The 27,916-nt window shown below is 43.8% G+C and overlaps 1 protein-coding gene across 4 annotated transcripts in view; it reads right to left on the minus strand.

The window, feature by feature from the left end:
• LOC102939288 (pleckstrin homology domain interacting protein) overlaps positions 1-27,916 on the minus strand; it is a 309,900-nt gene that overhangs the window by 243,512 nt on the left and 38,472 nt on the right. For all 4 annotated transcript variants that reach the window (XM_037894360.2, XM_037894359.2, XM_037894361.2 and 1 more), the window contains one exon: positions 12,388-12,548. In XM_037894360.2, the coding sequence (XP_037750288.1) occupies positions 12,388-12,548 (161 nt within the window). The remainder of the gene's footprint in view (positions 1-12,387; positions 12,549-27,916) is intronic.

Consider the following 27,916-nt stretch of genomic DNA (forward strand, 5'->3'; position numbering starts at 1 on the left):
ACTTCAGGAAGGATGTGGACAAATTGGAGATAGTCCAGAGAAGTGCAACAAAAATGATTAAAGGTTTAGAAAACATGACCTATGAGGGAAAAAATTGGGTTTGTTTAGTCTGGAAAAGAGAAGACAGAGGGGACATGATAACAGTTTCCAAGTACATAAAAGATTGTTACAAGGAGGAGGGAGAAAAATTGTTCTTCTTAACCACTGAGGATAAGACAAGAAGCAATGGGCTTAGATTGCAGCAAAGGAGGTTTAGGTTGGACATTAGGAAAAACTTCCTGTCAGGGTGGTTAAGCACTGGAATATATTGCCTAGGAAGTTGTGGAATCTCGGTCATTGGAGATTTTTAAGAGCAGGTTAGACAAACACCTGTCAGGGATGTCCTACCTAGATAATACTTTGTTCTGCCATGAGTGCAGCGAACTGGACTAGATGACCTCTCGAGATCCCTCCCAGTCCTATGATTCCATAATTCTATAATATTTTTTCAGCTCTTTTGCAAGTGGGAGGGACAGTGGCTCAGACCTGCCATACTGTTACTGCTGTTTCCAGCAAGGCATCATTTATTGGAAAGGCAATCCCACCCCAAGAGAGGTGGTATGATCAAGAATATCCACTAGTCTGTGTTGTGGTTCCTGCACCTCTTCCAAGGACATCTGGAAGGACTCAAGATGCCAGAGACTAATCCACTGAAGACAGCAGGAGTTTGGGTTACCAAGAAGGTAGCACTGAGACCAAGTTCGGAGTACGCAGGACGCAGCACCTTCTGAGAATGACAGCTGAATTGAGAACTGTAATAAGACTAACCTGTGCTTAAAAAGGCAAAGAAAGCACATCTAGTTAAACAGTAAGTGAGTTCATAGACTCATAGACTTTAAGGTGAGAAGGGACCGTTATGACCATCTAGTCTGACCTCCTGCACAACGCAGGCCACAGAATCTCACCCATCCAGTCCTGTAAAAACCCCTGACCTATGTCTGAGCTACTGAAGTCCTCAACTCATGGTTTAAAGACTTCAAGATGCAGAGAATCCTCTACCAAGTGACCCGTGCCCCATGCTGCAGAGGAAGGCGAAAAACCCCAGGCCTCTGCCAATTTGCCCTGGAGGAAAATTCTTTCCCGACCCCAAATATGGCAATCAGCTAAACCCTGAGCATGTGGGCAAAACTCACCAGCCAGACACCCAGGAAAGAATTCTCTGTAGTAACTCAGATGCCACCCTATCTAGTGTCCCATCACAGGCCATTGGGCATATTTACCGCTAATAGTGAAAGATCAATTAATTACCAAAATTAAGCAATCGCATCATACCATCCCCTCCATAAACTTACCAAGCTTAGTCTTGAAGCCAGATATGTCTTTTGCCTCCACTGCTCCCCTTGGAAGGCTATTCCAGAACTTCACTCCTCTGATGGTTAGAAACCTTCGTCTAATTTCAAGTCTAAACTTCCTGATGGTCAGTTTATATCCATTTGTTCTTGTGTCCACATTGCTACTGAGCTTAAATAATTCCTCTGCCTCCCTGGTATTTATCCCTCTGATATATTTAGAGAGAGCAATCATATCTCCCATCAGCCTTCTTTGGTTAGGCTAAACAAGCCAAGTTCTTCGAGCATCCTTTCATAAAACAGGCTTTTCATTCCTCGGATCATCCTAGTAACCCTTCTCTGGGCTTGTGGGTTTTACCTGTAATCAGTAAAGAGTCTATTAACCAAGTCTGGAGTAGCGTTCTGATGACTGGGTTTTCCTGATACTTCGCATGCAGTTTGGTTGCAAAAAATTCTATGTCTGGCTGATTCTACTGTGCAAAGATTTTGCCTACTATTGTTTGCTGAGCCGACTTGCGGTTGTCCATATATCAATGAAACTGCTTAGGTGATCCACCAGATTGCTGTCTTCCCCTGCAAAATGTAGCGCTGTAGGACTCCATGTTGGGAAGAACAGAGATGGTGCTTCACTGCAAAGCTGAGAAATGTGTGTGTCACACCTTGCTTGTTCACATGAACGTTGCTTCGGTGTTGTCCATAACTACCTGGACTACTTTGGGTCGAACCTGAAGAAATGCTTTTAATGCTAGACAAATCATTCTGAGTTCCAAAAGGTTTACATGCAACCTTGACTCTTACATGGACCACAGACTCCAAGCTATAAGGTTGCCTTAATGAGCTCACCATCCCAAGCTGGATGCAACCATTGTCACTGTGACAGATTGTATTGGAAGACTGAATGTTACTCCTTGAGTATACAACCCCAGTGATGTTAACACCTTCTGAAGAATGGTTAACTTTTGATATATGCAATGTATGCCCTGTGGCTGGATGACAGCCAGCTTTGTAGGGATCTTATCTTTAGATAGGCATACAGGGTCACTTAAGTCAAAGCCAGAAGACCCAATAGTTTGAGGCAGAAGATCACTCTTAGAGAAGGCTGAATATGTAGCAGGGCTATAGCAGCCTGGATGCTTACGAATCTTTCCTGACGGAAAAGTGTTCTGCTTATTTGAGCATGTAAGATGTTCCTTATGAAAGGGATTCTCTCTGTAGGTTCCAAGAGTGACTTTCTGTGTATCATCAAACTTAGCTTCTTAAAGACAACACATGTTCAAGAAAAGGCATTGAAAAGATTCTCTTTTGATGATGCTTTTATTAGCCAACCATCCATATGGGAGTGGCAGGAGAGAAAGAAAGATGCCTTCTCTTCTTAAGTGCTCTGCCACCAAAAGTAGACATTTTGTGAACACCCTGGAGGAGAGAGAGAGAGAGATCAAAGGGGAGAACCTTTTATTGATGATGATTGTTTCCCACTATGAACTGGAGGTATTTGTGATATGTCTCATGGAACTATGAAAATAAGCAAATGAAGGCCTGGGAAATGGCAGGTGTTGGGAGAGGAGTCGTGTTCCTGGGGAGAGACAGTTACTGTTTTGGGGAAAAAAAAAAAAAAATAAACAGGTCACTGTTTCATAAAGACCCCAGAACAAGGAGCATAGCAGTGTAGGGCAAGAGTCCCCTTTGTGACAATCAACCACCAAACCAATAAAAACCATCTGTGGGGAGGGAAGAACAGCACAAAAAGGTCCATTTGAAGTGGGGAGGAAATAAAAAGGATCTATTTGCCAGTGAGCCTTAAAATCACCAGGAGGAAAAGGGTGGACAGTCTCCTTTCCAGTTGGGGAGGAGGAACGGAAAACCACTGTGGCAGGAAACACGGGGAAGGTTTTTGCCATTAAAGGTTTTTTTGTGTTTCAGATAACTTTATTTTGAAAGTGGCCAGCCCTACTAGAGATGAACCAGTAAATTTAAAAAGAACTGCAGCATACAAAGCGAAACCTCGTGATGGAAGCGTTGAACTTCTTAGATCTAAGATAGGACAGAGACTACCACCTTCCTTGGGAATTAGGAAAGATCTTCAATAAAACCTTTTAGCTTTTAATTCCCTTGGGACCTCCTCTATAGCCTTCATTTTGAGCCGTCAATTTCTAATTTCAACAGGTTTTCATGAAAAGGGATCCCTGAAAGGAAGGGGTAGAAGGGTTTAGGAAGGAATAGCCTTGAATTGTACCAGATACTTGTTTTGAACTATTGCCAGAATCCACTTGTCTGTTGTAACAGAAGCCCAACAGTGGGAAAATTGGTTCAAGATAGTCTCCAAGTAGTTGTTAAAGAAAAATCAGGTTGCAGCTCTTGGGTAAGTTGTCAGACTTGGGATATAGGGCCTGGCCCACAGATGTTGAAGGTGCACTGCTTGCTCCTTAGCCTCTGTTTAAAAACCTCTCTTTTGTTGAGAAGAGTGTTGGGGAAGATACTGTTGATAACAATGCTGTCTCCTTTTTGCAAACTAATATGAGGTAGAAGATGAGGGATACTGGGGTTTTTTTGATATCTAAACCTGCAACTCCTGGTTTTCTCCTTGGAGGTTGATACATACATCAAAAGACCTGTTTCTCTTGTTTCTTCCATTTTTCCTAAAATCTCATGAGTCCTAGCATGAAATAGGCCTTGGTATCTTGAGGAAGACCTGAAGATTTGAACCACCTAAACCAACATAGAAGAAGCCACAGAACTAGCTACTGAATCTGAGGAATCAAAAGATGTCTTTAGGGCATGCCTTTCTACTTGGCTGTATTTTTCCAATGATGACACAGGCCAACTATCTTGGATCGTCTGGGAAATTTAATTTTTTTTCCCCTCACAGATGGTACTGGTAGCAAGCCATTAAGACTTGATAGTTTGCTATCCTTAATCCTAGAATTGAGAAAAAAAGATTTTCCCTCCTAATATTTCTATCTTCTTCCCATCCTTGTCCATGCTCCCTTTGATTTCTGAATGGCTGCTTCTACCAATAGAGAATTTGGGGCAGGATGAATGTGAAAATAGGAAAATCCTTTTTGAGGAAGATGATATAAATTCGTCCACCTTTTTGATACTGCCTGGACAGCGGCTGGATTCATCCAAATGAGTTTTGCAGGTTTTAAGTCAATCCAATAAAAGCTAAGAAACTTTACTGCAAGAATAAGAACCCAAGATGGTAAATATTGGATGGGAAGTCTCCTTTATGGAAGAAGTTGGCAACTTAAGAGTAGTCACGATTCTCTCTAACAATTCTTGGAAGACAAAAGCATCCTCTAATGGAGATGATGCAGAAGGCACTTCCACATCTTGTGATGCTTCTATTTAATCTTCTTTATAGACATGGTTGAAGCTGAGGTTGGTGTGTGTCGTATTTCAGAAAATCAGGTGCTTTGATTGATCCAGAATGCCTCCTGAAGAAGAATGACCTGCAGTCTATTCTACCACTTTTTCCCTGCTTTTAGAGTAAATGTGCTACAAATACAGCACACCTAGAAAGTGAATGACCTTTTTCAAGGTAGGCAAGGCATCCTATGGGTGCTACTGTGGGGAGACTGTGGGGTAGCAAGAACAATATATAAACCATGATCTTCAGATCCACCATATAAATGTTCTCCCACAGAACAGGATACCAGGAACCATCTAATAAAAAAACCAACTAAGTATAAAAGTATTAAAAAGTTGGCATTCCATCTATGAAGGATCCAGATAAGAAGTCCAAAAAGGTTCCTAGTCAGTGGCTGTGGGGAAGGGGTGGGGTGGGGGTGGGGGGGTTTAAAATGAATTGCAGTGGCTAGAGCACCATGTCCCTTTTTATAGCATTGTCCCTAAAACATTCAGGAATAGAGAAGGGAAGGGCAGGACGGGGTGCATGAGCCCTCAAAAGGGCACTGCTAGCTAAGGTTGCACCATCAACGCTGTACCAGTCAGCACAACTCATGAGTGGAATTATGCAAAGGCCACTTAAAGGAGAATCACTATGTCCTTGTGAATTATTCAGTCAGATTTCTACCTTCTAAGAGCACAGATTTCAGACACACTTCTCTCTAAGGCAATTGTGAACAGAAAGCATGTCTTTATAGAGAGTAACATATGGGAGATTTGATGCCTTCCATTTGAATGGATGGACTACATAAGCATGTGGCAGGTCTCAAATTGCAAAGACAGGTCAAACTACTGATCTGGACAGATGTGTTATCAGAGAGGAACCCATATCATCTGGTTCCCAACACAAGAACTAGGATAAACCTGCATTTATTACAGTGCTGGCATTGTCATGATTTGTGGGACCTGAATTGTTATGGGATCATACCATAAAGTGCTACTTCCTGTACCCACCAACATCAAGTCTGTATCATTCTACATGCTATCTACTTTTCTTTGCATCTCTTGGCAGGAACGGTTTCCATCTCATAACAGAAATCTCTGAATCTCACAGGTAATCTCTCTGCTACTAGAAAACGAAGGAAAACTGCATGTAAAGATGGATGAAAGACTCTTGGTTCTGCAACATCGTGGCGACCAGTGTTTGTGTCTTGTTGAGCCTTTCCTACATCACAGTTTCTAGTCCTTTTTCTCTACCTTGACTCCCCTATGGGTGATCATCTGAGAGGCGATCAAGGAGCTCTTTACGTTTATCACAAATCTGTATCCCTGGAGCATGGAGAGGATCTTCCAAGTTGCTTCCTGTCAGGTTCTCAACGACACGACTATTATAAGTTTGCTAAGAATGGTTATGGATAAGCCCCAGATTCCTCAATCTGACAGTTTTTACCAGGGGCAAAAGACAGACCAAAAGATAAGAATTTGTCCACAGACTCATTAAAGAAATTGCTAATAACAGTCCCAGAGGGGAATATGCAGATAAGTTTCTGACAGATCCACATTTGGTTGAAAGGTCTCCAAGACCTGACTGACTGACTCTGGTTTCCATCAAGATCACTCAGCTCTGTTGTGTCTAAAAAACCCCAAATATTCTGTTATTTTTTCTTACTGTGAAGAAAATGAAGTAGGCCTGGAGCGCCTTTGATTCTGAGGGACAGATTACTGTTCCTATCTCTAAGAGGTATAAGGTTTCTTTTAGAAATATCTGATGTTTCTCAGTCTCTCTCAAGGTAGGAAAGGGGATGAGGGACAAGATGTAGGAAGGCCTGAAACTCCAAAGAATAGTATTCTGCATTAACTTCATGACCCACCCATCTCTCAGATTGTCTCCATGTATGTAAGTGGCGTCATAGGCCTATTTCAGGTTTGGAATAGGCACAGTTGTCATTATGCTGATGGTAGACAAGTCTGTTACAAGTATACAAGTCTGGGCTTACCTAAAACATAATGTAGACCCGAAACAAAGATACTGTGTAAGGGACCCGGGCATAAGGTGGTCTGGTCTAGCAGTCACAGCTGGACTGAGGTCTGTCCAGCAGGGATGGAAGTCACTGGGCCAGAACTGGAGCAATCTCAAGGTTTAATTCCAAAACAAGAGTCAGGGTCAGAGTCAGGCTAGAGACCGAGACCGGAGATCAGGAGACAAGGCGAAGTCTGGCACTGCAGCAAGCTGAAGTCTGTGTGGTTGAGTATGGACAGTTAGCTAATCAGAGGGCCACAGGGTACTGTCACTCAATCTCTTGGGGGTTCGTCTGCGGCACCTATTCTCAACAGTGCTCCCTTGCCGTGACTCTACATGGCCTCCCAGTGGCACTGTGGAAATATCAGCTGCCCCAGACTCTGATGATCCAGGTTCTAGTCCCCAAGTCCTTGCACACTGGGTGAAAGCTGAGACATTTCTGAAACTTAGCTTCAGGGTAGGAAAAAAAGCTTCTGCTCGTCAATGTGGTTCTATCACTAGTGGGGCCCTACCAAACTCACAGTTCATTTTGGTCAATTTCACAGTCATAGGATTTTTTAAATTGTAAGTTCATGATTTCAGCTATTTAAAACTGAAATTTCACAGTGTTGTAATTGTCACGGTCCTGACCCAAAAAGGAGTTGGGGGGGGGGGGGTCGCAAGGTTATTGTAGGGGAGGTTGCGACATTTCTGTGCTGCTGCTTGCGGTGGTGCTGCATTCAGAGCTGAGCATCTGGAGAGCGGGGGCTGCTGACCAGGAGGCCCAGCTCTGAAAGCAGAGCCACCGCCAGCAGCAGCACAGAAGTGAGGCTGGCCTGCTATGGAATTGCCACCCTTACTTCTGCATTGCTGCTGGCACGGCGCTGCCTTCAGAGCTGGGTTCCTGGCCAACAGCTGCCACTCTCTGGCCGCCCAGCCCTGAAGTCAGCACAGAAATAAGGGTGGCAATACCATGACCCCCTAAAATAATCTTGTGACGACCCCCCCCCACTCCTCCCGCAACTCCTTTTTGGGTCAGGACCCCCAACCTGAGAAACGTTAGTCTCCCTCATGAAATCTGTATAGTATAGGGTAAAAGCATACAAAAGACCAGATTTTATGGGGGGAGACCAGATTTCACGGTCCATGATGCATTTTTCATGGCTGTGAATTTGGTAGGGCCCTAATTATTAGTACTATAGTAACATCTAGGAACCAGGATAAAGACAGAGACAGTTATTAGTGTAATAAGCAGCAGTCACATCACATTATCTCTAGCACTTTGAGTTTTACTGGTGTGGAGAGGAAAGATTTTGGCTTATCAGTGAGACACCACTTATTACAGCTTCTTCCAGAACAACATTCGTCAGAGTATTTCTTCTGAATTATCACTCAACCTCTAGGGTTTAAATCCATGGATCTGTCTTCCAAGAGTGCCATTTCTAGGGGCAGTTTATTTAATATAGACTTGAATTGACTATGGTCTGATAGTTAAAGTTTTTCAGGTTGTCACAGCAGAATACTGCCATTAGCAGAGCACTTGGTTGCCAGTGAAGTTCTAGGGCTTCCAAAGGTGTTTTGAAGTTCCTTCTAAAGGCAGTTTCTGTCTACTTGTCTGTTCAGTTTTTTTGGAAAATGACATTCTCAGCAGAAATGACAAAGTCTGCTGCTAGGGAAATTGTTACTATAATTGTCCTTGAGGAGTGTGAAGAGAGAATCTTTGACTCTAAGACCCCATGGAATTTTAAAATTTGACAAATAAGCCTCTTCCCTTCATCAGCAATTTCCTCAAAGAAGGACTGAAGGGCAATGGTAGATACACTTTTGGTTTTGAATAAGATATTTGCAAATAGTTCCAAACAAGCCTGGGGTAAAAGAATGCCTCCTGCTTCTCAGATTCAAGGGTATCATAACCCAAAGCACCAAGTCCCCTTCATCAGGAGAAAAGCTAGAGCTCAGTGATGAGGAGGATTCTTGTGTAATTGGTGTTTTTCCTCCTTGTGTTTTCTGGTCTGTGTGTTTTACTTTTGCCTTTTGGCAAAAAGATGGTTGCTGCAGGAGAACTGCCTTTTATTAACTGAGGCTCCCCTTGGACCATGGGTTGCAGGGCATGATGTTTTGAGCCCCACTGTTATTCTTCATCCAATATGTACTTGGAGAAAAAATGTAGTGATAAACCCCTGAAAGAGTCTGAGTCTTCATTTTTGGAAGATGGAGGGTGTGACCCTAGCAGCATCACAATGCAAGAGACTCAATAGTATCAGGTAATAAGTTTCAGCTGGCCTGACCAGTTCAGTGTATCTCAACTCAATAAGATCATAATTTGTATCTAAAAGGTATCATGTAAGATAGCAATAGAAAGCTAACAACATACTGATCATTAATAACACTATGTGGTGTATGTACAGAGGACAAATTTAAAGTTATAAACATACTGGAAATTATGTCATTAAAATATATCTGCCCAGCAGAGCTGAAATTACCCCACCCAGACAAAGAAATTGTTTCTGCCACCTTGAAGATATTTCCAACGTACATTAAGAGACAATGGGAATACAGTTTACATAAAAGGTAATCAAAGCAACAAGGTGATGAGATAACCACGCCTTATCACAGCAGATAGAGGAGACTGCTAAAATGCAGATTGCTCTGTTTCCTACAAACATCAGCAGAGGAAGAAACCAGCATGGAATCTCCTTCACTACCAGACTACATGTCCCCTTCCTCACAGCTTGAACTAACTTTACATTGTTGGATTATATTCAAAAGAATCCATTTCAAAGGTGCATTAGACTGTAAAAGAGAGGAGCAAAGAACCCTATGTTATCTTTCACTTAAGACGACAAAGGAACCCAGCACTTTGGACTTTATGGGAGATCCTGATCAGAGGAGTGGTCAAGCCATCTTGCTGGAATTGGACTGGTAAGCAAACTATCTTGAACAAAAGCTGTTTTGTTTTGTACTTGTTTTGTTAAGTCAGCCTCTAGAAAACATTTTTCACTTTTATTTGCTTGTAACCATTTCTAACTCTACCCTTTATACAGGATTTTAAGTGAGTTCTTACCTCCTTTTGTTTTTAATCTTGTTTTACATTTAGTCTAAATCAACCCTGAGCTGTGTTTGATTAACTCCAGTTAATATGGCAAGCTGTCGGGTATTATATCTTTAGAAGAACGAATGAACCTTAATATCTCTTTTAATGGTCCAGGAGAGGCGTGGACATTGCATAGCACATGGTTTGGGGAAAATCTGGCACTGGGGATTGTTGGAGTCATTTTGCAAGGGTAACTGAGGTCAGAGTGTGGCAATGGTGTAACAAGCAGGCTTCTGGAATCAGAATTGCTTAGTTAGAGCTGCTTAACACGTAGACAGTACATGACTGTATGCTGGCTGGAACTTTCCAGACGAGGGAGCTATAGCAGAAGAGCACTTTGAAGCACTCAGGTTATAGGGCAGGCAGTGACAAAAACTCCACTGGTGTGGATTGCAACCCAGAACACCACAGATGGTCAGAACGAATAAGAGATTCCCTGCCACTTGATTACCCACTTAAAAATCTGGAAAAAGTGAACCAGACATTTTTCACTTCTGGAGGTGAACTGGACCAGCATGGGGGGATTTAGGGACTTGCCCCTAAAGAAGTGCTAATCAGTAAGGATTGCGTCTGCTGAGTGGCATGTGAAGAACACAAGCCATCCAGACTGAGCTACTTCCACTATCCAGAGCATTGGTTGGAGGATGGGAGCAACTGTGAAATAACTCTGTGGCTGCTGACAGAGCCTGCTCATCAACAGAGCAAGCTGAAGGAAGACCAAGAGATTCTCCATTTTGCCTGCTCTGCCATGAAGCTGACAGGTGAGCAAAATGAACAGAAGTTTCGTCAGAAACCTGGAAACTTTCATCCCCTAAGCAAGTGGAGAATGTGGAGTGAAAAGATAAGGTTCACTGCTTTTAAACCAAAAAGTTTTACAAGCTAAGATTGTAATAGATAAAGCAGGAGCACTGCCCCATCCCTCTGCTTGTATTGCCATAATACCTGGCATGTAAGCAAGCCCCAGAGTTTCAGAGACTAATATCAAGCTGTTTCAGATTGGGAGATAAATTCTAAGGCCAGAAAGGACCATTGTGATCATCTAGTCTGACCTCCTGACTAACACAGGTCCTAAAACTTCCCTGAACTCCCGTTTGAACTAGAAAATATCTTTTATAAAAGCATCCACCGTTGATTTAAAAATTTCCAGTGATTCAGAATCTTTAATCTTTAATAAAGTTTTCCAACGATTAATTGTTGTCAATGTTAAAAAAGGCATGCCTTATTTCTTGTCTGAATTTGTCTAGCTTCAACTTCCAGTTATTTGATCTTTTTATACCTTTGTCTGCTAGAATAAATAGCCCTTATCAAATTCTGTTTTCCATACAGGTACTTACAGACTGATCAAATAAATATTAGCCACCTCTTTGACATCTAAACAAATTGAGCTCCTTGAGTCTATCACTATTAAAGCACGTTTTCTAATCCTTCATTCATTCTCATGGATCTTCTCTAAATCCTCTCCAATTTATCAACATCCTTCTTGAAGTGTTGACTCCAGAACTGGACACAGTATTCCAAACACAGAGGCAAAATAAACTTCCCTTCTATTTGATATTCCCGTTAATAGACCCAAGATCTGCATTAGCCCTTTTAGCCACAGCATCACACTGCAAGCTAAGATTCAGCTGATTATGCAACATGACCCTCAAGTCTTTTTCAGTGTCGCTGCTTCCCAAAAGGGCTTCCCAAAAGGAGTTCCTCATCCTCTGTGACCTATATTCTTTGTTCCTAGATGTATGACATTACATTGGACGGTATGGACATGGACATGTTTGCCTGTGGCCAGCTTACCTAGCGATCCAGATCGCTGTGTCAGCTAATTCTTTTTTCCATTATTTACCACTCCCACAATGAATCTGCAATCTTTATCAGGTAATGTTTTCTTCCAGCTCACTGACAAAAGTATTAAACAGCATAGGGCCAAAAATCAATCCTTGTGGGACATTTGAAACATGCTTGCTCAATGATTTCCTGATTACACTGAGACCCATCAGTTAGCCACTTTTTAATCCATTTAATGTGCCATGTTAATTTTGAATCCTTCCAGTTTCTTAAATTAAAATGTCATGCCTTACAGAAGTTTATCACATCACCACTATTAACTTTATCAGCCATATTTATAATTTAATAAAAAAAAAAAAGTATCTAATTAGTTTGACAGGAGCTATTTCCATAAACCCTTGTCAATTGGCATTAATTATAACACCCTCTAAATTCTTTATTAATCTATACCACTATTCAATTACTTTTCCTGTGTGTATGCTATACAGAAAAATTTGGGGGGAAAGATGGGGGACAACCAAGATTTACCATTCATTAAAACAACCAAAATTTACTTAAAACAAATTACCTTCTAAATGTAGCTGTGGAAAACCTGCATATATGTCTCAAATGGTAATTCTGAAAAAGTGTGACTGTCAAGACAGATATTCAGTTATAGTCTCTTTAAAGAAATCTACTTTAAATGTCAAAGTCAACAAGTCATGTATTTAGTTATCACTTATCTGCTCTTAGTACATAAAATGAGTACAGTTTAGGATTCTTGAGAACAGTGGTTATTTGACCATATGTTCTGAGCTATATTTAAAACAGCAGTATGAAAATAAGGAATTTGTACTTACGGTAAATATCCGTCTGCCAGTCCGATCAAAAGTTACACAGTATACAGAAGATAAGTGTCCTAGGATTCGTTTGTGCATTTTCATATGTTGATACACAGCAGTTGGAACAAGTTGTTCAAGTCTGTATTTTCCATTTAGTTTTCTTGAAAAAAGGGTGTCTGCTACCAAAGGAAAAAATATTAACAGTGATTATATTTTGTACTACAGCTAAGCTGCATGTCAAAAAAAGGAAAGTTACACACAGTGTTTGACCACTTATAGCATGTGCAACTTTTGCAATCATTCTCCAATTTTATAACAACAACACACAGTTTAATCAAAATCCATAGCACACTTAACAGGAAAAAAAAACATAGGGCAAAAATACTTCAGATGATCTTGTCTAGCGCTTCCATCACATGCTCATAAATCTACGTTCTGCTTTTCAAAGATACAAAAGGAAAAATAATCATCTGGTTACATACAAGTTTGGCATGAGTCTAGTTCTCGTCTGCTTAAGGTGAACTCTATTTTTGACTAGTGAAACTTTCTAAACAATCCTGTTAAAAGGTAAAAAGGTTTGTGAGGAGGAAATAAGTTTGCTCCTTGTTTGCTGTTTTGATTCTTGTTACAAAAGTCAGTAGTGCTAGATCAAGAACCTCCAAGAAAATAAAAAGATTGTAAATAAAGCTCAGCATAGTGATATTTAGATCACTTACCCCACAATAAACTCAGGTTTAGCAATAATGAAACTTGACATACATACACCCAGGTTAACACTAACCAAATAGTTCTCAATCTGTGTTTAGAATATTTATGTTGCAGAGCAAAGGGAAAGATAAGAGCAATGTATTTTATACACACTGAAATTGTGATAATGCAGATTATAGTTTATTCAGCCTCTGATTTTTCATCACGTTTTCATTTGCACATAAACACATTAGACGTTTTAGTAACGATTATTCACATTATAGGAACACTCCTGGTTAAAAATTTAATTCATTTATTATTCAAATTCATTCTGGCTAGCACAGGCTACACCTCACTGCCCCAGCAGAGCCTGCAGGATTGTGGGAGCAGAGTTAAAAAAAAAAAAAAAAAAAGGCAAAATTTGCGCCCATGAAGAGAGATGGTGTTTCCACGGCCCACACTTGCCAGGGAGAGGCAGCTTTAAACTTAACTAGGGATCCATTGGCGTCCCACTAATTCAAGCTGCTTATTAGAGGAGCTGAACCCCCAGCTACACCTCTCTGTCAGGTCTTTCACTTTTTATGTTGCGCTGAACCCATGGACCTCCATGCAAAGCTGTTGTGGGTCAATTTTGCCTCCTTTTGGCAAGAGTTAACCCAGAGTGTCTCTAGCCCTGGAAGTGGAAAAAACCAAGCTTCTGCTTTTAACAATTCATCCTACACTAAGCATAATTAAATCAATACTGTACGTAGATTAAAGCAAAAGAATCCAGGACTTCCCATTTTTAGATCAACTACAAAGTTGCATTACATAAAAACCTTGATCCATTTAAAATGAAAGATTTTAATTTGATCGTACCAAAGCCATCAACAGTGGGGAAAAAAAATGTTTACCGTAAAACTTTTTGTTTGCAGGGAGATTCTCCGCTGCCAATACACTTAGAAACAGACGGTGCAATTTAGCATATGAAAAAGGGAAGACCACCAAAAAAAATCCTCACTTTACAATTACATGTAACTTACAAGGATATTTAGGAATTTATAATAGTTTTACAGAACAAAAACATATAAGTAAGATCATTATTTTACAAAATTAAATACGAAGCACATGCTTTTAATGTAATACCGCTTATCTACAGAGCAGAACACAGAGGACTACACAGGCAAAAGAGCAGCATTCGAATACAAGTATCCACCACCAAGATACTGGGCACTTCTCCCATCAGGTTTCAGTTTAGGACAGAAATGGGCAAACTTTTTGGACCGACAGCCACATCTGGATATGGAAACTGTATGGTGGGCCATGAATGCTCACGAAATTGGGGATTGGGGTGCAAGAGGGGGTGAGAGCACCAGCTGGGGGCGCGGGCTCTGGGGTGGAGCTAGAAATGAGGAGTTCAGGATGCAAGAGGGGGCTCTGGGCTGGGGCAGCAGGTTGGAGGGGGCTCCAGCTAGGTGTGCAGGCTCTGGGGTGGGACTGGGAATGAGGGGTTGGGGGTGCAGAAGGGTACTCCAGGCTGGGACCGAGGTGTTCAGACATTGGGAGGGGGATCAGGGTTGGGGCGCGGGGGGGCCAGGGATGCAGGCTCCTGGCAGCTATTACCTTAAGCAGCTACCGGAAGCAGTGGCATGTCCCCACTCTGGCTCCTACACGGAGGCACAGCCAAGCGGCTCTGCGTGCTTCCCTGTCCACAGGCGCTGCCCCTGCAGCTCCCATTGGCCACAGTTCCCAGCCAATGAGAACTGCGGGGACAGCGCTTGGGGCGGGGGCAATGTGCAGAGCCCCCGGATGCCCATACATGTAGAAGCCTAAGTGGGGACATGCCGCTGCTTCCAGTAGCCATGCAGAGCCATGGCACATGTGGAGCGGGGCAAGCCCCGGACCCCGCTCTCCAGCGAGAGTTTGAGGGCCAGATTAAAACATCTGAAGGGCTGGATGTGGCCCCCAGGCCAAAATATGCCCACCCCTGGTTTAGAACATGGAATCGAAGTTTCATTAGTCATGAAAATGGATGACCACGTGTTCATGGATGAGGAAGACCAGGAAAGTACTAAGCCAGATGAAATCCTTCCTTTTGGCTCTCACACAATGGGCAACTTCCCTCATACCAATCTGCTCATCTGTGGAGTCCCTCAGAGCTCTATTCCTACATCCATCCTGTTCAATATCTGTATCAGGCTACTGGAGAACCTAGTGAGATATCACAGTGTCAAATGTCAATCAGTTTGATGTCTCTCTCACTTGCACTGCTGGTAGTGCTATGACCCAACTATATCAATGTCTGGCAAAGATCAGCAAGTAGATGAAAAAGTAGCTAGCTAAAAATAAAGCTGAGGTTACCTTGGTGGGGAAAGAAAACAATTTTGAAGTGCTAGCCACCATAATTTCATCATCCACTGCTGAGGCAGTCTGTCAATACAGAGAGAATTTTAGTACTCCCAAGCTGTTTCGCTCAAATAAATAACAAATTTCCACCTGAAACTGCCAAGCAGGTGGTGCCCCCTACTTTCCTAGCGATGACCAGACCACAGCGATCTATGCTAGTTTGATTTCTAGGCTAAGTTACTGCAATTCTCTATACTTTAGAATGAGTACATAAAGACACACAAACAAAAAACATTTCAGCTGATCCAAAATGCACCAGCTGTCATCCTGAGCAATACCAGTTGCCCAGCACACAACATCCTTGTGTTCTGAGCATTACATTGGCTCTCAATAGAATGCCAAGTTAATTTCACAGATTTTAAGGCCCTAAGGGTCTACTTTGATCATCTAGGCTGACCTCCTGCAGAAGAAAAACCAGGACAAAGAGCCTCATCCAATAATTTCTGGATAAAATCTATAACTTCAGTTTGAGCTATAGCATGCATATCTTTTAGAAAGATATCCAGTCTTGATATGATTTCAAGCGATGGAGGATCCACCACATCCCCAGGAAATTGATCCAATAGTTACTTACCCTCACTATTAAAAATTTGCATCTTATTTCTAGTATGAATTTGCCTAAATTCATCTTCCAACCATTGCATCTCATTATGCCTTTCCGCTAGACTAAAGAGCTATCCACTATCAAAAATCTCTTCCAGGGAAGTACTTGGAGACCATGACCAAGTCACCTCTTAATCTTAAATAAACTGATCTTTTTAAGTCTCTCACTATTAGGCATGTTTTCCAAACCTCTAATCATTCAGAGTCATAGATTCCAAGGACAGAAGGGACCATTTTGATTATCTACTCTGACTTCCTGTTTAACAGGCCACAGAACTTCCCCAAAATAAATCCTAGAGCATTTTTTTAGAAAAACATCCAATCTGGATTTAAAAATTGTCCATGCTGGAGAATCCACCCTTGCTAATTTGTTCCAATGGTTAATTACCCTCCCTGTTAAAAATTTACACTCCATTTCCAGTCTGAATTTCTCTAGCTTCAGCTTCCAGTCATTGGATCATGTTACACCATTCTCTGCTAGGCTAGACTGAAGATCCCATCGTTAAATATTTGTTCCAAAGGTAGATACTTATAGATTTTAATCAAGACACTCTTTAACCTCTTTGTCAAATTAAACAGACTCAAGGAGCTCAATCTCTATAAGGTGTGTTTTCCAATCCTTTCATCATGCTCCTGGCTCTTCTCTGAGCCCTCTCCAATTTATCAACATCAGTCAACACTATTACCGTTATCAACCACATTTATAAGCTCACCAAAGAAAGAGATATCTAGCTAGACAGGATATATTTCTTATTAACCCATACTAATTTGCATTAGTTACCCTCCTTTAATTCTTTACGAATCAAGTCCTGTATCAGCCACTCCATTATCTTGCCGGAGATCATATATAGGCCTGTCGTCCTGACGTTGGTTACCCAGGTCATCCTGTTCACCCTTTTTAAAAACTGGCACAATATTAGCTTTCTTCCAGTCTTCTGGAACTCCCCCAGTGTTCCAGGACTTACTGAAAATCAACACTAACAGTCCAGAGCTCCTCAGACAGTTCTTTTAAAACTCTTGGATGCAAATTATCTGGGCCTGCTAATGAAAAAAAAATCTAACTTTAATAGCTGCTGTTTAACATCTTCCTGAAATACTAGTGGAATGGGAGGTGGAATCCATGACCTCCATGACAAAACCGTCTCCTTATTCATTAGTATCAACGTCCATTTCTTATATATTATTTTTAATTGTTTATAGCTACCTTCACTTACCCTTTAAACCAGGTCAATTTTTTAACCAGTACAGCCTCCTTCCTCAGTTGTGGAACTGGGGCTTTTAAGAATACTTTACTACATGCCTCAACTGCTTCCCAGTTATCATTATCATTAGCATCAACTTCCTAGACACCACAATCAACTTCAACCATGGAACCCTCCAGACAACTATATCTAAGAAAGCCAATCACCACACCTACCTTCACAGATCCAATAACCACCGTAAACATACCAAGTAAGCGGTTATCTATAGCCAGGCAGCCAAATACCATAGAATAAGCTCCAAGGAGAAAGTCCAGGACACACACCTTAACACACTTAAAACTGCCTTAACCAAACAAGAACACTCCACCAGAGAAGTAAATCACATCATTGAAATAGGCCACACAAATACCCCGACAGAACCTGCTTCGGGACAGAAATAAAACCCCCTCTGATCGCACACCTTTAGTTGTCCCCTACTATCCGACAGTGGAACCCATACCGGGTATCAAACAATTATAACCCATATTCAATGGGGACCACATCCTGCAAGAAATTTTCCCGAACCCCCTCTTCTGGCATTCAAACAAACCTCCCAACCTCACCAAGCCCACCACCAGAAGCAAAATCCCCAAAAACCAGGACACACCAACTGAAAGTGGCACCAGAACAACAGATGCAAAACCGGTAGACATAGCTCCACTTCTATGATGCTTAACATGCTCCACACATCTCTCAAGATCCAAGGATCCAACACATGCCTATCAACATGGTGTACCTCATCCAGTTCACTAAATGCCCCATCATCATCTATGTGGGTAAAATCAGACAATCACTACTCTCTCAAATGAATTCACACAGAAAAATGATAAAAGACAAAAACGTCCTCTCACCTGTGGGTGAACACTTTTCACAAAGTGATCACTCTATATTTGACCTCTCAGTCCTCATTCTCAAAAGGAAACCTAAAAGCTGCACACCACCTTCAAAAGATGGACCTGGGAGCTTAAATTCTGCTTGACACTAAGGCCATGTCTCCACTAGAGACCTTACAGCGGCACAGCTGTACCGCTGCAGCTGCGCTACTGTAAGATTTCCCGTGTAGCCACTCTATGCCAATGGGAGAGAACTCTCCCGTCGACATAATTAAACCACCCCCAATGAACAGCAGTAGCTATTTAAGTGGGAGAGCATCTCCCACCAACATAGAGCTGTCCACACCGGCGCTTCTGTCGGTGGAACTTTTTCAGACTCCTGAGTAACGTAAGTTATATCGACAAAAGTGCTAGCATAAACATCATGGACTGAGATGTCATGGACTGAGATGGACAAGATGGATTTATAGCTTATTACAACAATCTATAACCCACTAAACCTGCCTCCTGCCCCCTACTCTCACATGACTGGAGAGGTGTTAACAGGCCAGTTAGCTTAAATTGTCCCCTGAAATACTTATGCTAAACAATCTATTCCACCTTGTATTTAGCTGTGACACTTTGAGGCTCGGTCTACACTAGAAACTTGCATTGGCATAGTTACGTCTCTCAGAGGCGTGAAAAATCCACATCCCCGAGAGATGTAGCTATACCAACCTAATGCCCGGTGTAGACAGCACTAGGTCAGTGGAAGAATTCTTCAGTCAACATAGCTCCCACCTCTTGGAGATGTGGATTACCTACGCTGACAGGAGAACCCATCATTTTCTTCTGAGTTATTAGTGACTCGGAAACAGGTAATGCCAATTTTGACAGAGTGCAACTCCTCCTTCCCTTTTGCCCACTTGATTCTTCCCAAATAGGTTATAAACATTTATTTTAATATTCCAAATATGCAAATCATCCCACCAAGTTTCAGTAATATCGATTAGAATGAATTAATGCTAAAAAACGAGCAATTCCAATTCCTCTTGTTCGTTATCCAGGCTCCTAGCTCTTTTCTTAACATAATTTTTCAATATCTTTTTTGAAGTGTGGACAATAGAGTTCGACATGGTATTCCAATAATGGTATCAATAATACCATCCACACATATAACAACCCTCCCTACTGCTTCTAAATATCCTCATGCTTTTGCATCCAAGAATAGCTTTTACCCTCTTAGCTAAAGCCTCGAAATAAGAGCTCATATTAAACTGATTATATGCCATTACCCCTAACTCCTTTTCACTGTCACTGTTTTTCAGGATCTAGACCCCGCACACCACCACCATCTTATAAAAGTGACCGTCATACTTTGTTCCTAGATGCATAATGTTGCATTCAGTGTTAAAACACCTATTCAAAAAAACCCACTTTAACAAGAGATCCAAGTCAGTCTGTATAACTGACCTATCCCCATCATTATTTACCAGTCCAATTTTTATGTCAAGTGCAAACTCTACCAGCAATGATTTTATATTTTCTTACAGATGATTGATAAAGATATTGAAAAGCATTGGGCCAATAACAGAAGGTCCCTGCAGTACTGCACTAGAAACACCTCTTCTGGATAACTATTGTCCAGTTACAGTTAAGTTCCTTTTCACAGTAAAATTTGTATTTTTCTTAATGAGAGTCAGCATCACCCAGTGGTTAGGACGCTTTACTGGGAGTTAAAAAAACTGAGTTCTATTCCCAGCTCTTCCCCTTCATCTCCGTGCCTTAGTTTTCCAATCTGTAAAATGTGGGTAAGGATACCTACCTTCCTTTATAAAATACTTTGAAATCTACAGATAAAGCACTATAAGAGCTAAATATTATTCACAGCAGCAACATTACCTATATTAAATTAGTATACAACAAATGTGACTAGTGACCAGCTACAATCTGTCCTATATACAGCAACATCCATTCCTAAGTGACTGGCTGCACTACACACAGGAGACTGTGCACTTGCATTGTTCTGCATGTGGTTTTAAGTGTTTATACCGCAATACCAAAGAGCAGTTAAACAAAACTTTATATTTTTATTTCAGATACATATCTAAGAAAACTAGGAGACTGTAGGTTTCAGCTACAAGTGAACTTTTTGGATTTTTAAAAAACTACTTTAAGTATTTGTATTTCAAACACGAAAACTGAAGTGCTGATATTTTATGGTTTTTTGAAAACAGTATTTTCTTATATCAGAAATTATGCATTAATTGTGCTTTTTTTATGCAATTCCTTTTGGCTTTAACTAAATTTTTCAAACTTTTAATAAGAGGAAGTTAGTCACCTTGTGCTGTAACGATGGTTCTTCTTCGAGAAGTGTCCCTATGGGTGCTCCATTGTAGGTGACTTCCGAGCAGTATCCCTGAAGGAGGGTTGGGGCTTAAGAACTGAGTCCCTTATGGATTACAATACTGTGAAACCAAACCTGACATCGGAAGCAGAGTCTCTAGTAACCACATTGTGTTCTGCGAAAGTATGAGCACATGCCCAAGTCGCTGCCCTGCAGATTTCTGAAATGGGAACATTTTCAATGGATGCAATAGAGGTGGAAACTGATCTCGTGGAATGCCTAGGGATTCCAGGCGGAGGTAACGAAGAACAAGTATGACAGCAGTAGTTAATTCAGTTTGAGAGCCATCTGGAGAGTCTCTGGGCTGATATTCCTGCATCTTTTGACCTTTCGGCAATTGAGAGGAAGAAGTTGGGAGATTCTGTAAAGGCCTTGGTCTTATCCAAATAAAAGGCCACGGCTCTCCTTACATCCAGTGTATGTAGTATAGCCTACCTGTTATCATGGTGAGGCTTTAGGTAAAAGGTAGGAAGGTGAATAAGCTGGTTCATGTGAAAAGACGGGGTCACCTTGGGGATGAACTCTGGGTATTGTCTGAGAGTAACCTTGTCTTTAAAGGAAATTATAAAGGAAGAGTGTGCCATTAATGCCGCTATTTCCCCTATTCTTCGTGCCACGGTGATGGCTACCAGGAATACTGTCTTCATTGACAGATGCATAAGGAACAGGTGGCCATAGGTTCAAACAGCAGCCTAGTCAGGCTGTTTGATTCAGGTCCCATGTTAGAGAGGGGTGTCTGGATTGGGGAAAGAGGTTTCCTATGCCCTTGAGAAATCTCTTTGTCATTGGATGGGTGAAAACCAAGTACCCCTCTATCTGCTGGTGGAAAGCCATTGTGGCCGCAAGATGTACTTTGAGCAAGCCAAAAGATAGTCCTGCCCTCTTGAAGCCTAGTGCGTAGTCCAGCATGACAGGGAGGGAGGAAGATATTGAGGTAATTTGCTTGGAAATACACCAAACCTGGAACCTTTTCCATGCGACGGGTAACTGATTTTCTACTGTGCAAGAACACTTCTTATACCTCCTCAGAGCAGCAGTTCTCTATCTGGCGGAATAATGAAGGAGCCAAGCCTTGGGCCACAGGATCCGTAAGTTGGGATAGAAAGTTTGTCCATTGTTCTGAGAAAGAAGGTAAGGAATGAGCTAACAAGAGATTGGAGGACATGTCACTAGCTGTGTCAGTTATGGATTAGGCCAGGTGGGAACAATCAGTACAACTTTTGCTTTCTCCTTCTTTATTTTTATCAGGACCTTCAGCAGCAGAGGTAACAAGGGAAAGCATATAGGAGGCCTGTGTCCCATGGAAGAAGGAAAGCATCCCCTAATGAGCGTTTTCCAAGGCAGGCTCTGGAACAATAGCATGAGCACCTCCTGTTCAGGTAAGTACCAAACAAGTCTATCATGGGGGTTCCCCAGTGACAGAATATGCAGCGGAGTACTGTTGCGTTCATTTCCCGTTTGTGGTCATGTGAGAAATTCCTGCTGAGGCTGTCCACTGTTATATTCTGTACTCCTAGCAGGTATGTAGCTGATATGAGGACATTATGGTGAATGCACCAATTCTATAGTTTTAGCACTTCTGTGCACAGGGAGGATGATCTGGCGCTCCCGTGATGATATAAAACATGCATACTATGTTTGTCTGTCATGACTTTTGTGAGAGCGTCCCTGATTAGTGGAAGTACATGAGCACTAACATTACTGACCGCTCTTACTTCTAAGATGTTGATATGGAGAGTTGACTCCATTCGGGACCATTTGCCCTGAACCTTGCGGTTGTTCAGATCCCAACCTATTAGGGATGTATCCGTTGTGAGACGCAATGTTGGGGGAGAGGGAGGTTGGCACAGACATTCATAGGGTCTTTCCACCATTCCATGAAGTGTTTTACTCTGGAAGGCATAAAGACAGGTTTGTCTAATCTGTCTCTGTGTGTAGGCAGACCTAAGCCATGCCCGCAGGCACCTCACGTGTAGTCCAGCATGAGAGCTCACAAACATGAATTCCGCCATGTGCCCGAGAAGTTTGAGGCAATATCTGGCTGGCATTTGTGGGCTGACTTGAACTGTGTTTATGAGAGTGGTCAGAGTGTGAAATCTGTGTCACAGGAGGAGTGCTCTCACTTGTACTGAGTCGAGATCAGCCCCTATGAACTCCAAACGCAATACTGGAGTCAAGGTCGATTTTTGAGCATTTATTTGCAAGCCCAAATGCGAGCGTACATCCACAGTCAACTGGATGGCCCATAGGACATCTTCAAAGGAGTGGGCTCTGAGGAGACAGTCATCCAAGTAAGGGTAAATCATGATCCCCAGGCTATGTGGATGAGCTGCTACTATGGAGAGGATTTTGGAGAATACTCTGAGTGCAGTGAGAGGCCGAAGAGAAGTAGTCTGTACTGGTAATGGTCCTGATCAAAGGTACACCTGAGGAATCATCTGTGGGATGGCTGGATTGATATATGGAAGTTGGCATTATGGAGCTCAAGGGCCAAGAAACAAACCCCCTGCTCTATAGATGGGATAACTGCTACTAGTGTGACCATCTTGAACTTTTGTGCCTTCGCATATTTGTTCAGTGCTCTCAGATCTAGGATGTGTCTCCACCCTCCACTTTTCTTGGGGATCAGGAAGTATCGGGTATAAAAGCCTTTGCCTCTGAGATAGACAAGAAAGGATTCTATGGCTCCTAGGTTTACCAGGTGATCTACTTCCTGTCTTAAAAGACTCTTGTGAGAAAGGTTCCTGAAAAGGGACAGGGAGGGTGTAGAGGAGGGAGGGAGGTGAAGTGGATAGAATACTAGCTAGAGATCATCTCCAGGACCCATCTGTCTGAAGCTACGCTTTCCCAATTTTGGAAGAAAGGAGCTAGGCAGCATCCAAAGGGATGTGGAAGATCTGTAGGTTGCAGCTTATATTGTGGGGAGTGGTCTCTTAGGGCCTCAACCCACGCGTCAAAACTGTTGTTTCAAGTCTAGGTCTGGGATATCGGGGATTATGGGGCTAATGGTTTAAGTCTCTGAATCTTAGGTCTCCTTCTCTGTGGCTCATAGTAATGCTGCAGTGGTGAATACTGGGGTAGTCGGGATGTATGGGATGACTGAGGACTGAATTTCCTTTTCTGTCCTGTGTATAGATCCCTAGCAAGAGTCGTACAGTCCTGGAGTCCTTAAGAGGGTAAAGTGATGTGTTGGTCTTGTCAGGGCCAGCCTTAGGGAAAATGGCACCCTGGGCGAACTTGCATTTTGGTGCCAATGTGGGTGTGGTGCCCCCCCACCCCATTGCCCCTGGCCCCCATGAGCTCCCCAGGCTCCACACTCTCCCTTCACCCCTAACCCCTGCACTATGCCCCCTGCGCCCCTAACACCTGCCCCCTCATGCCTGCACTCTCCTCCTGCATCCCATATATCCTACACCTCCTTCACTCCTAACCCCTTCCCCCCATCCTGTGTCCTAACACTTACACTGTGACCCTTTCACCACTAATCCCTGCACTCCCCTCCTATGCCCCTAGTCCCTGCATCCCTTCTCTTCTATCCCCTGCACCGTGCCCCCTTCACCCTAATCCCTGCCCCCTCCTGTATCCCAACCCCTGCCTGCTCCAGCAGCCCTAGCCCCTGTATTGTGCCTTCATCCTAATCTGTGCCCCCTCCTGCACCCCAACCCCCGCCCCAACCCTGCAGTGTCCCCTTCACCCTAACCCCTGCCCCGTCCTGCACCCCAAACCCTGCCTCCCTCCTGAGCCCCAACCCCTGCGTCCGTCTCCTACACCCATGTAGGGAAACTGACCTGGATGCAGGGACACTGGTGTTGTGTGTATTGGGGGGGGGGGGGGGGGTGGTGTGCTGTCTCTAAGAAAATACTCACAATCAGAAGCCTGAAGGATTGTTCCAACACAAGCAGCTGCCAGCAGCTCCAGACCCAGAGAGGCAGCAGCACCCACAGATCCCCGTCCTGTCACCCCACCCCAGTGGAGACAGGCTACATGGGCAGGGGAAGAGGGACACCCCAAAATCAGCCTTCCCCCATTCCCCCCCGCACAGCAGACAGGATGCTCCCTGTCCAGAGCAGCATGGCCAGGGGTGGCTCTGGGGTAGGCGGGGAAAACAGGAGCAGCAGTGGCTGCACACGGCAGTGGAGCAAGGGGAAGGATGGGAACCCCTTTTCCGGAGAGTCACCTGGCTGGTAATTGTCCAACTGCCCCCTGCAGCTAGGGTCCCTCCACCCTCTCCCAGCTGGCTCTCGGCAGGTCTGGTGGGACTCAGGCAAACCCTGCCCACAGTGCTCTCTTTGGCGGGCCACCCTCAGCGGCTGGCTCTGGGTCTTGCCTGGAAACAGTTTAGAGCCCTCAAAAGAGAGGTCTTTGACCATCATCTGTACTTCTTCTGGCAGTCCTGAGAGGTGTAATCACAATTCCCAATGCATCACCACTGCCATCGATAAAGAGCGGCTCGCTGTATCCACATCATCTAGTGCAGTCTGGCGAGCTGTTCTTGCCACTCAGCGTTCCTCATGTATGATGGTCTGAAACTGTTCCTGTTGTGCTTCTGGCAAGCAGTCAATAGATGCATGAAATTTGGCAAAGTTCATGTGGTCATACTTCACCAAAAAGGCCTAGTAATTCACGTTGCTGAATTGCAAAGTTGCCATGGAGTATGCTTTCCTATCAAATAAATCAAGTATTTTCCAGTCTCTGTCATAAAGGGTGGCTCTACTATGATGCTGTCGGCCACGGGATTTCACAGCGTCCACCACGATGGAATTACGTGGCAGGCATTAAAAGAGGAATTCCGCATCCTTGGAAGGTGCATAATACTTTTTATCTGCCCTTTTGCATGCTGGCGTGTTAGAAGCTGGCGTTTGCCAAATGACCTTAGCAGGACCCAGAAGCGCCTTGTTAACAGGGAGGATAATTCTTAGTGAGAAGAACGTGTGCAATATACATAGCATCTTGTGGTGGGTATCTTTGACCTCCTCTAGGGGAATCTGCAGTGTGCCTGTCACCCTTTTTGTGAGATCCTGAAAGAGCTTAAAATCGTGAGCCATGGAAGGTGGACGGAGTATCACCACCTTGCCTGGAGAGGAGAAGGAGATATTGGTCGGTGGTGTAACCTCCTTTTCTAGTCTGGCCTTCTGCTCCTCTTGAGGTTCTGGGACTCTGGACACAGAAACTGAAGGAGATCGTCTTACTGACTCTCGGTAGGAGACACTAGGTGCCCAAGAACCATAGTGCCTGTAGGCTGCCCACTGACCCCAAAACAGCCACTGGGGCAGAGGGGAAGGGCATTGGCAGCAGTACCCACAGGTGGTCATACCAAGAAGGTTGAGACTCCAACTGAGTGTGTGACTAGGGAGGCCCTGGTTGGGATAGAGATGGGCCATGATGTGAGGGTAGTGAGAGGATATCACCTTGGTCACCATGTGAAACCTTGCTAGAAAGCGGTGGAGGCGACAAGGAGACTGGAAGTGAATGCCCTGGTGCCAGCGGTGATCTTAGGGATCGAGATGTGCTCGGTATTGGGGTGGGCAAACTTTTTGACCCAAGGGCCACATCGGGGTGCAAAACTGTATGGAGGGCCAGGTAGGGAAGGCTGTGCCCCCCAAACAGTCTGGTCCCCGCCCCCTATCTGCCCCCTAACTGCCCCCCTCAGAACCCTCAACCCATCCAACCCCCCAGCTCCTTGTCCCCTGACCGCCCCCTCCCAGGACCCCCCGCCCCAAACCATCCCCCCCGGATCCCACCCCCATTCAACCCCCCCCGCACCCTGTACCCTGACTGCCCCCTGCCAGGCCACCCAGGACTCCCATCCAACCCCCCATTCCCTGTCCCCAACTGCCCCAGAACCTCTGCCCCATCCAACCACTCCCTGTCCCCTGACTGCCCCCCAGGACTCCCTAGCCAACCCCTACACCACCACGCGTGTGCCGGTGCCCCCTTACCATGCCACTCAGAGCAGCAGGAGCTCGCAGCCCTGCTGCCCGCATTGTGGCGTAGCTCAAGGGGTGGGGGTGCTAGCCTCCCCAGCCAAGAGCTCAAGGGCCGGGCAGGATGGTCCCGCGGGCCAGATGTGGCCCACGGGCCGTAGTTTGCCCACCTCTGCTGTAGGGGGTTGTCATTCATGCTGGAGATAACACAATTTGCTACAGTCTGATATTCATTTGGATAGCCACTGTTTGGAAATGGCATCGTCTTTTGATCATTTGGTGATTGAAACAACAGTTCTGGAGACTTGTGAAAAGATTTTGTTCTATCAATGTAAAAGGCTATAGCCCTGCAGACATCCAAGGAGCATAGCCTAGATTAGCGCCTGTTCGTATGTGGTTTTGGAAAAAATGTCAGTAAGTATATAAGTTGATTAAGGTGAAAAAATAAGACAACCTTAGGTAAAAACTTAGGATGTGGTCTGAGAGATACTTTATCTTTGAAAAAGATTGTATAATGTGGGTTTGTCAGGAGAGCTGCTAGCTCCCCCACCCTCCTGGCAGATGTAATGGCCCCTAGGAATGCAACCTTCATAGAGAGGTGTAGTAATGAGCTTATAGCCATGGGCTCAAAAGGAGGCCCGGTGAGGGCATGGAAGATTAAGTTGAGGTCCCATAGCAGGGAAGGGTTCCTAACTTCTGGATAGGAGTTGAAGAAACCCTTTAGGAAGCGGATGCATGAAAACAGAAAATTCATCAACTTTATGATGAAATGTTGTGATGGATGACAAATGTACACCAATCAAACTCATGGAAAAGGCCCATTTGTTTGCGTTCCACTAAGTAATCTAAAATGAGAGGCAAGGTGGCTGACACAGGTGTAGTCTGTTTGCATTGGCACCACGAGTCAAATCACTCCTGGGGGCTGGGAGAGAAGGCCTATAGGAAAGTAACATTCCACTTGATGAGGAAGACATCGCCCAGAGAGTGTTGACTGAGTCCTGCTCAGGAGCAGAACGGGGGCATTTGGAGATTTGTGTGGTTGTAAAGAGGTCTATTGTTGGGAACCCTCACATCCGAAAACTATCTAGGATTACCCGCATATTCAGCTCCCATTCATGGTCTTGATAAAACTTCCTGCTCAGGGTATCTGTTATGATGTTCTGGCAGCCAGGTAGGTATGATGTTGTAACATGGATGTTGTGTTTGATGCACCATTGCCAAAGACACATGGCTTCTACATATAGGGAGTGCGATAGTGCTCCCCCTCGTCTGTGTATGTAGAACATACACTGCCCGTGAGAATCTGTACCATTTTGGTTTTGATTAGTGGTAGGAAGTGAAAACAGCTGTTTCAAACCGCTCTTAGTTCCAGCAGGTTGATACAAAGATGGGACTCCGCCATAGACCATTGGCCCTGTATGAAGTGTGTTTGCAGATGTGCCCCCTGAACCTAGGAGGGATGCGTTCGTGATGATGGTGAGTAATGGT

The sequence above is a fragment of the Chelonia mydas genome, chromosome 3 (assembly GCF_015237465.2).
Source record: "Chelonia mydas isolate rCheMyd1 chromosome 3, rCheMyd1.pri.v2, whole genome shotgun sequence".
Taxonomy (NCBI): Eukaryota; Metazoa; Chordata; order Testudines; family Cheloniidae; genus Chelonia; species Chelonia mydas.